Source organism: Cibotium barometz, chromosome 8 (genome assembly GCF_041138505.1).
Source record: "Cibotium barometz isolate CiBa-2024 chromosome 8, ASM4113850v1, whole genome shotgun sequence".
Lineage (NCBI taxonomy): Eukaryota > Viridiplantae > Streptophyta > Polypodiopsida > Cyatheales > Cibotiaceae > Cibotium > Cibotium barometz.
The window spans coordinates 62208834-62219007 of record NC_141053.1 but is presented as its reverse complement, the minus strand read 5'-3'; the positions used below and the strand labels follow the sequence as shown (position 1 = coordinate 62219007).

General features: G+C 39.3%; 1 protein-coding gene across 2 annotated transcripts; it reads left to right on the top strand.

The window, feature by feature from the left end:
• The first annotated feature begins 696 nt into the window (after positions 1–696).
• On the top strand, positions 697–3372 carry LOC147636523 (phenylcoumaran benzylic ether reductase PT1-like). 2 transcript variants are annotated; one of them, XM_086801986.1, is made up of 5 exons: positions 697–1056; positions 1310–1447; positions 1541–1781; positions 2531–2734; positions 2999–3372. In XM_086801986.1, exons 1-5 carry the CDS (start codon positions 874–876, stop codon positions 3163–3165), a joined length of 933 nt encoding a protein of 310 aa, XP_086658112.1. In that variant the 5' UTR covers positions 697–873; the 3' UTR covers positions 3166–3372. The 2 variants fall into 2 exon arrangements, with proteins under 2 accessions (XP_086658112.1, XP_086658113.1); XM_086801987.1 differs by lacking the exon at positions 2531–2734 and having other exon boundaries at positions 748–1056.
• The last annotated feature ends 6802 nt before the right edge of the window (positions 3373–10174 follow it).

Below are 10174 nucleotides of genomic sequence, written 5' to 3'. Positions count from 1 at the left end.
ATTAATATCATGTTATGTTTATTTTTCCCTAATTGTGTGTGTGTGGGGGTTTTTTTCCCTAACATTTTTCATTTTGAGAGAGAGAGAGAGAGAGAGAGAGAGAGAGAGAGAGAGAGATTTATACACACACACACACAGTGTGTGTGTGTGTGTGTGTATAGGCCATGCTACTACTCCTTGATTATTATTTATTTATTTATTTTCTAGTTTAAAAACTCACTTTTTAATAGAATATCATGGTTTATTTCTCCTTACTTCATATATGCATGTGTGTGTGTGTTTGGTGTTGGTTTTTTGAATCATATCTGTAAATTTTAAAACTTATTTTTAATGTTTTTCATTGTGTGTGTGTGTGTGTGTGTGTGTGTGTGTGTAGATATATATGTATATATGTACATATATATATATATTTATATAAGCCCTGATGCTGCTCCATGATTTTTATTTATTTTCTAGTTTTAAGGCTTATTTTTTATAGCATATCATGTTTTACTTTATATGTGTGTGTGTGGTGTTGGTTTTTGAATAATTTTGGTAAATTTTAAATCTTATTTTTAAATATTATTTCATGCGAGAGAGAGAGAGAGAGAGAGAGAGAGAGACTCCTACTGCGCCTTTTTCCTTAGGTACGTTGTCGCCCTCTTTATCTCCCGGCCACTATCCTTACCTGCCCTCTTTATCTCCCAAGTGGCTACAGTCGTCGAGTGTCTTTGGCACTCTTGGCAACTGGTCCAAGTGATTAGGGTTTCGGGAAAGAGAAGTAATGGATAGGGATAGGGCGTCTACACCGACGTAAGGGAAATCGTGCGGAAAGAGGGTGTAAGAAACTCAAATGTTTCTTGGATTGCTTTAACCTTTGATTTTTCATTACAGATGGAGGGCGAGGCCAAGTGTAAGATTCTCGTCATAGGGGCTACTGGCAAGCTTGGGCAATGGATAGCCAAGGCGAGCATCGCTCTTCTCCATCCCACTTTTGCTCTGGTCAGATCTTCCACAATAGCGGCCAAGCTCGAATTGATCGACTCTTTCAGAGCTTTGGGAATCACCATTTTAGAGGTGAGCCCTTCCCTGACTGACGCATGCACGGATCTCCTTGTTTTATAGCTCAATGCAAGGCAGATTTGTCGCTGACGTTGTGCAAGATATTTGATTGCATTTGCTCTTGTTCAGTGTCAAGGTAAAACATCGCCCAGTCGGGACTTTCAAGTTTCATTGCTCTCTTGCGACTAGAGGGGAGATCTAGACTCACAGCACCGAGGTTTCGCTTGTTATATCATGGCAATGATCGGCTTTACCTTTTCCTGTGTAGGGCTCTTTGGAAGAACAGGACAGCCTTGTGGAAGCCATCAAGCAAGTTGATGTGGTGATTTCCGCTGTCAGAGAAATGCAGCAGTTGCAGGATCAACTCAACATAGTTGCAGCCATCAAGGAGGCTGGAACTGTCAAGGTAAAACATCGCCCAGTCCACATACCACTGCCGCTCCTGATCGATCTGCCTTCAGAAGCTTTAGCTTAAAGAGATTTACCATCTTGTGCACAGCGCTTTCTGCCATCAGAATATGGGCTAGACGTGGATCGTGTCAAAGCTCACTGGTCGATACAGCCAATGTTCAACTTGAAAGCCCAGATCCGCCGCTCCATAGAGGCAGCTGGTGTTCCACACACATACGTTTGCAGCTTCTGTTTCGCGGGCTATTTTTTGAGAAACCTTGGTCAGCCAGGGGGGATGACTAGCCCTCCGAGAGATAAAGTCCTCATCCATGGCGATGGCAACACCAAAGGTAATTTCGCATGGCTATGCATACTATGAAGGTGGATCAAAACATAGCATGAAATGCACAAAATTCCCATACTCAAAGTCTAACTTTACTCTTGACCCATTTCAAGTGATCCTTCATGATGCTCCCAAACTATCTCATGTGCAAGACGCTATGTACCAAGTGTCTCTAATAACAACTTCAATCTAAGTCACCCCATGATACCTTGCCTATGATCCCTAGAATGAGGTGGTGGAACCACACTTCCAAACATTGAATCTTATAAAGAGGCTATCCACAAAGTTTGTTTCTTGTCCCTCATATCACCCTCACTTCAAGTCACAAGCATAATGCCTTTGAACCTTAAGTTGATCTTGGACCATGTGTTAACATCTCATTGAGGCCATCTACCAAGTTTGTCACTTGTCCCTATTGTGTTAGAAAGTGCTTTTAATATCTTTGTTGCCTTATGAACACCTAACTTTGGAACTTAGAATGTTTGTCCACCAAAGAGCTTTCGTACTTCAAGCAACATCAAAAGTATTGCTGAAAACAACCGTGCCTACCACTTCTCATAGTAAATATGGAAATCATAACAAGTTACTGCCCTTCTCGGGTTGTGGTACCTATTAACTTACCACTAAGTTTAGACATGCTGAAAAATGTCTCTTTTGAAAGTCTTAATGTACAAACTAACTCAAAAACTCTTAAACATGCCATTAATATTGCTTAAAGCTCTACCAATGGCTAAATCATCTCCTTGCTTTCTATAGTTGTGTATTTATGTGAAGAAGATATTGGAAGATTAGTTGTCAAGGCTGCAGTTGATCCAAGGACTATGAACAAGGTTGTACACCTAAGATTTCCAAAAAATGTCCTTTCTCAAAATGAGTTAGTTGCCTTGTGGGAAATCAAAATTGGAAAGACATTGGAGAAAACTTTTGTTCCAAGCGAGGAAATGATTAGAATGGTCGAAGGTATGAACTCTCTCTCTCTCTCTCTCTCTCTCTCTCTCTCTCTCTCTCTCTCTCTCTCTCTCTCTCGTGCGTGCGATTACACATTGATGAACATAGCATTCAAGGAGCTCCCTTCATAATATTCAAAAATTAAATCAATCCTTTTAATGCACTCAATAGCTTAAAGTATTTTTACTTGAGCTTTTTCTTTAAGTGTAAATTAATATTATCTCTTTCTTTGAACCAACTACTAAATGCTTGTACAATGTGTGCTTTCAAATGCAGTTGATCCTTCCAAATGGGACAACATGGCAATAGCAATGAAGCATGCTGTTTTTGTGAAGGGCTATACTTATAACTTGGAGATGCGTCCAAATGATGTGGAAGCATCCCATATTTATCCGGATGAGGAGTATGTCAAGGTGGATGATTACCTTCAAAACTTTGTGTGACTAATTGAAACCATGTATTTGTATTTCTTGCTTATTTAGTAAGTTGAATTGTGCCTCTTGATTGAAATCACAATTTGATAGGAAGGCAAGTATAAACAATTTCTTAGTCAAGGTGGATGATTACCATCAAAAGTTTGTGTGACCAATTGAAACCATGGTCATATTTCTTGCTTATTTAATAAAGTGAATTGTGCCTTTTGGTTGAAATCACACTTTGACAGGAAAGCAAGCATACAAAATTTCTTCTTAATTTTCAAGAAGAAGATAGGTAACTTTGTATACAAAAATTTTCTTGAGGAATAAAATACCTAAGGATTTGGTTGCTTTTTAAAAAATTCAAGTTTGCCAATTACCATAAGAGCTCATGGCTCCATTATCATTTCATGAGGTGCAAAATCTATGTGTTATTTATGCAAGTATGAAAACTAAAAATATATCATATTGTTTCTTAACATCTTTAGTGTCATGAATGGGCATGAATTTGAAACATGCACGCATGCATCCACATGCACATGCATGTGCACACGCACATAGAGGTGAACTCTTGCTTCTTATGTGTCCATCATCAGGGTTCACAACACAATCTTTGTTTGTCTGTTTGTCTGTCTCTCTCTCTCTCTCCCCCCCCCCAAACACATTGTTTCCAAACTCGCCTCTACCAACATCTTTGTCTTCCATGGCACTCTCTAATTCACTGTAATGTCAATTCTGATTGTTTTTCTTATATGATGGACCATTTCTTGCCTTGAGAGCATTGGGAAGAATAAAGGAAAAAAATGACTTGATTATAGTGAATGGGGAGCATACCACTTGGTTGTTTTTTTGTCTCATGAGCTTACCACTAAACAATTTCAATGCATGACCGAAGTAAATAAAAAGAAGTGATTCTTTCAAAGAAAATTTCAGCAAGGTTGCAATCTTGAGGCAAAATGTAGCTTCGGAAGCAAGTTTCTAGCTTATTTCAAGCCTAGAAAGTCCATGTGCAACTTTGAAGCATGCATAGAAGCATAAAGGTTTGTGAGTTATTTTGTGTGTTGTGAAATCCTTCAATTGTATGCATAAAGCACAATTTAGGCAAGGAGATCTTACAATAGCAAATAAACAAAACATCATTATAATGAAGCTTCAAAGAAAAGAGAGAAGTGGGTACAAATCAACCACAAGAGGGAGGGTAGTGGCATGAACTTGAAGAAGCACAAAAATGAAGGATTGCAAATGATACTATGAAAATATTCAATGATAGGACAATTGACATGGGTACATAACTCATAAGTGAACTTTTAAATGCAATACTTCAATATGTCCTCAAGTGCAAGTGCTTCATGACCCATCATCAAGAGAAAGAGCTAATGTCCAAGCCTGCCTCATACAAAATGTGTGTCTCACATTGGCCATTGTGAAGCAACGGACTTCCATAGATGAGTTAGCTTTGAAGAAACATGAATTGCTATGTTGATGAACTCTAATCAAGCCATTCCCTTATCAAAGTTCTCAAGAGTTCTTCAAGTTCCTAATGATAAGAAACTGAATGAGATTGCCACTAAGCCTAGAGCAACATGGGATTAGTGTACAAACTAAGGATGATCAAACCAAACTAGGAACTCCATGATAAGGACACATAGGATGGCACACTCAAATTGAATGCAATCCAATGCTTGATGATTAGTACAATGATATATCTTTTATGTAGAGAGTCTCAAGGCATAAGCCTGCTATGTGGCATCATTTGCCAACTTGTGGTGACCCTTGTCCCACATGCATCCATGTAGCCCACATCCTTATGTGTGGGTACCAAAATTCCCACAAACATAACCCTTTAGGGTACCAATAAGAGCCCAACAGTTGGACATTGGGCATTTCAACACCTAAGCATAGCTTGTATCAGGCAAGATTGAGATTGAATTCTAAGCTTGGTGATGCTAATGGACTATTCTCATTTGTTGCATGTTGAAAGCAACACCGCACTAGCCCAATCATTGATGGAACAAAGGAACTTGTACACTTATTTTGGGAGGCTGACATGTTTCGTTCCAAACAATGAAAATGTTTGTGAAAAAGAACCGGTATAAAAACTTACATCGAGGACCTAGTGCACCTACTTGATGAAGGTTAGGTACAATCTCATAAAGTACATTATAATTGTACCAATGTGTTATGTTAGTAGCACTTGGAATGCATTTTGGCCAAATTTTTGTTGAGGCAAGTAATAGATGTTTCTGTGTAGCCACGTTGAATGACGTCACAAAGCTTATGGTTGATGCTTAGGGAGAATCACACATTACGCACTACATGGTATTCCTACTCCTTTTGCTTTCCTTATCGTTCACTTGTCTAATGGATTGTATTTTTCATTTACTTAATGTGTGTGTGTGTGTGTGTGTGTGTGTGTGTGTGTGAGAGAGAGAGAGAGAGAGAGAGAGAGAGAGAGAGAGGTTTTACTAAACTTAATGGAGAAGGATGGCTTATATAGCCTGTATTTTGATTTGATTTCTTTCAACATCGTAGAAACAATCCCAAGGAGCCATTATTGACTCATCCAACATGATCCAAAGGATCGAACCCACACACCCACCAACATAAGCTAGAGTCTTAAGCACCAAGATCCATAGGGGTTTTGCTAAACTTGATGGAGAGAGAGAGAGAGATTAATGTCGGCAAAAGCCCTCACAAGGCTATGTGACAATATACATATCCAAAAAGGAATGTCTCATACAAGCCACAAAGAGGCACGGGCAAGCTAAGCCGAAGATTGAGTACTATAAAAGGAGTTAATCTAAAGTACTAGTTATTGCATAGCAATGTACATCAAGGGATCCAGCATAAAGAAACTAGTACATTGGAGCATCCATCATAGAGAAACTGGTGTCTCTAGTACAGTGGCCTGATGGGATGCAAGGATCTTTTGAATATTTAGCTGGCAGGATGTGGTATGTGTCGATGGTGGGTGAGACCTGCATGCTTGTCGTACCCGGTTAGCGATATCAAGGGTGACGCCTTGGGTAGGGTGTCCCACTAAGGAGAGCAGTGATGGGGAGAACCTTGATCGTGCGTGTTTGAGTATGTTTGCATGGGCTCCGAAGTCGTGAAGTACCTCTAATCCAATTGTCATGGTGGTCTACTAGCTCCCCATCTACCATCTCGCTATATCCAAGGCAGATCTGAAGAAATCTGTGATATGCCTATGTCTCCAGTCAGTCCTTGTTAGTGTAGCACTCTCCATCTGCCGTTGTCTGATCTGTCGAAGAAGAGTGTCCCTATGTTGTCGCATCTCTAGTAGGTATAAGCCAATGTCGATCTGATCAAAGTAGTAAAGGAGCCATGTAAGTGGATCAAAACTATATCCCTCTAAGAAGAGGCAATGGTAGCATCCTCCAATCTCACAAAAGTCTAGGCATCGACACAAAAAGTCTCCTCTATCTCAATCTCTCCTATGGTACACAGCCTACTCTCTCTGGGTATACCAATTGCTCTACCTATCTCAATCTCGTGAAGAGACCTGGATTTGACCAGTGGCAATCCTCAGTGCATTGTCCCTTCTTGTCTAGGTTTTTCATTGTCACTTTAAATGTTGACGGCCTTAATTGCAATCCTTTCAATGGAGCATCCAAGTACATGTGTACAATCCTTATATCTCAAATTCGGATTTGTTGCTCATTTAGACACACGACTCACAAATAACAGTGGACTAGATGCAAGATCTTGCTCTCACTTTTCTTACTCCAATTGATGCCAACTCTTGCAAGACTTTGTAGACAATGGTAGATTTTGGACTCCATCTTTTCAATATTTAACATTGGCCACTTGAGATCTCTTCATTCATAATAGAATTGACCAAAAGACAATGGCTAGTTGCAATGGCATGTCCTTCAATTAATTCAATTAGTCACATGCAAACTAGTTGGGAAGGTGGTTGATGAACCGAGGTTCCAAAGGGATTAGCAACTTGACCTATGTGAAGGAATGTCCCAAAAATGCAACTCTTACCTCCAACAAATCTGAATAAAGGCACTTTGCTTTCGATGGCATGGTCTCCATTTGACATTATTACTTTGCAACCTTTGGTAAAATCTATGTTTGGGAGGTTCCTTTTCTATTTGTGTCAATTTCCTCACTCCCAATGGCAAAGCTGGAGGCGCTTGTGGTGCTAAAACTTTGTGCTTTGAAAAATTGAACATTTATAAACACTTGTGCCTCTATGTGTTGTGAGTGCCTCCATATGTCTTTCTACATTTTACCTATCTTGGCTTACATGTGTCACCTTAAATTTTGTATGTTTCCATCACTCAAGCATGTGTTGGAGACATCAATTAAAAACATCTAATAAGTAATTTCACAAACTCATTCAATCTTTCAGTTAACATTTTCAATTGTTCTTGCTCAATCATCAATGAAACGAGATGGTGCATTATGGCAATGAGAGTATGAGATTCTGATAATAATATAAAAAGATTGGGATGATGATCTTATAGACTTTATGGTGCAATATTATAGGTAGCCTATGATTAGTAAGTTCACAGATCATAGAAGTTGTAAGATAGTGAAGAAAAAGCTAGTCATCAAAGGTGTTTATGTTGATCATCAAAGATGGGAGCTGATGATGAGTTTGTTTATGAAAATGAGATTAGACTATGGTGCACACAAGATGATATGTATTGGATCTAACACTTGAGATGATAGACAATGACACATCTTGTCACCTACTATATGAATAGGAAAAGTGCTTTATAGTTTAGTTTTATGAGGACAGAAATAAACATGGCAACCGAGCATCAAAATGAGATGACTTGTGAACAAACACAAGACACATTATACAGTGTGGTAGCAAACAAAGTCTGGTTTGAGTGTAACACAAGAGCCTCATAGATTTGCTTTCGTTTTTTAAAGTGGGTTTGGTTCAAAATACATAGGGAATCAACACACACAAATCCTTGTTAATCCAAAAATCAAGTGGGGAGTACTTTGGCTAAATAGGTATTCATTCACAACATCTTAGCAACAAATTGACAACCAACAAAGAAGGAAGCAATCAACTCATGAAGCACATGACCCAGCATACCTTTCTTAAACTCGATTCATGTGGGAATCAAAACCCACAAATTCTTCTTGATCCAACAATCAATGGGAGTACCTTGACTAAAAAATGATTTCACTCACAACATGGTAGCAATTTTTTTTTTCAAAGTGACAAGGAGAGTGATCAACTCATGAAGTAATGTGACCAAGCATACCTTCCTTTTAGGCTTATTTAAGACATAATCAAGTTTGGTTATGTGAGGACATTAAGCAATTTTTCAATCCTTTGCTCGTCATCATATTCCAAACGGCGTAGCCAACAAAGGAGAGTGATCATCTCATGAAATAATGTGATCAAGCATACCTTCCTTATAGGCTTATCTAAGATAGTCACATTTGATTATGTGAAGACATCATAGGAAATTTTCAATCATTTGCTCTTCATCATTTTTCCCAACGGTGTGTAACCATTAGCGATGTTCAATTTCTTGCTTGTGACTACAGGGTCAAGGCAAGCAACAAATTGTCAAGAGACCACACATCACGTGGCAATTTGTGAAATATAGTTCTCTTGCTAGGCTATCCCAGGAGCCAAATTCATATCAAGGAGCCAAATTCATAATCTTTAAATAGACATCACACTCTTTTCTTCTGGAACTTAACTATTTGCATTTGCACAACATTTTGAAGGCTTTCCTTAATCCACGATTGAAAATCCTCATGCATGCTAAGATCTCCAAGTTCTTAGCCTAATAAGTCACATGGGAGCGTCTAGCAAAAGAACGGGAACAGGTGGAACACCATGTCATATTAAAAGAGACAATGCAAATACTTTCAAATATGACCAATACATACCATAATTTATAAAGTTGTTGGCACAAAGTCTAAGATTACCATTTATCAATTTTATATTGAAACATTAAAAAAGTAGCATTATATGCTGGAAAATGAACTCCCAGGCATAGCATTATATGCAGCAAATGTGCTGAGAATGAACTGAAAGTCACTTGCATTATATGCTGCAAATGAAACTGAAAATACAGCAGCATTATATACTGAAAAAGGACCGAGAAAACAGCAGCATTATATGCTGCTAATTCAAATACACTGCTGTATAAAACGTCTACTCAGGGTTGGGACAGGTTTGTGCTTCATCCTCAAGCTCGTTTGCTCCATCACTGCTTGCCTCACTCCTCGTAGATGATGGTGAACTGTGGTCCTCCCAGCCAATGTACTCCTCAACTTTCAATTCCTCCCTGTACTTCAATAATGCCCTCAAGTTGCTATGCACAAAGACAAGATCAGTTGCTTTGGCTGTCTCCCATCCTTCCATCACCTCCTCATCTGCCATCTGCCATACAGTCTGGAACTCTGGATCCAAAACAAAACCCGCACAATGCAACGCTTGCTAACTTCTCCCACCTCCACTGCATATGTCCTTCACCTCATTCCTCTAGAGCTCATCTGAAGGCATGTCAACTGAATCCAACTTCTCTATCATCCGGTCCATTCCCTCATACACCTTGCCCATACAAGGTGCATCACCATCAACAAGCCGCAGCATAATGACAATGGGCTCTGATACAACAACCATTCTTTCAACATTCTCCCATAAATGTGCACTTCCTAGAATGAGTGTTTCACTTTAGCTTTCATTTCCCTGTTCTTCCTCTTCTTTAATGCCCATTGTGACCACTCATTGCTTACAACCAATTGACGCAATGTATTTTTCACCTTCATCATGCAGGCAAGCATGATATATGCATAAGCAAACTGGGTCTCAGGATACTTCAGCAACTCCACCTTTGAGGGCCTCCTGAATAGTGCAAGAGAGTAGTGATGTGTCCTAATGAACTTCACAATCTCCTTGCCCTCATCTATGACAGGGGCAATCCATTGCAGCTTTCCCATGTCCTTGAGCACTAAGCTAAGACTATGAGTGGTGCAAGGAGTCCAAAATATGAGTGGGTACGCCTCCACTATCATCGAACCTGCT

Coding starts and splice junctions, on each gene's coding strand:
- LOC147636523 (XM_086801986.1), top strand. CDS start 874: ATGGAGGGCGAGGCCAAGTGTAAGATTCTCGTCATAGGGGCTACTGGC. Junction 1,782..2,530: donor TGGCGATGGCAACACCAAAG/GTAATTTCGCAT, acceptor TGCTTTCTATAG/TTGTGTATTTATGTGAAGAA. Junction 2,735..2,998: donor AATGATTAGAATGGTCGAAG/GTATGAACTCTC, acceptor TTTCAAATGCAG/TTGATCCTTCCAAATGGGAC.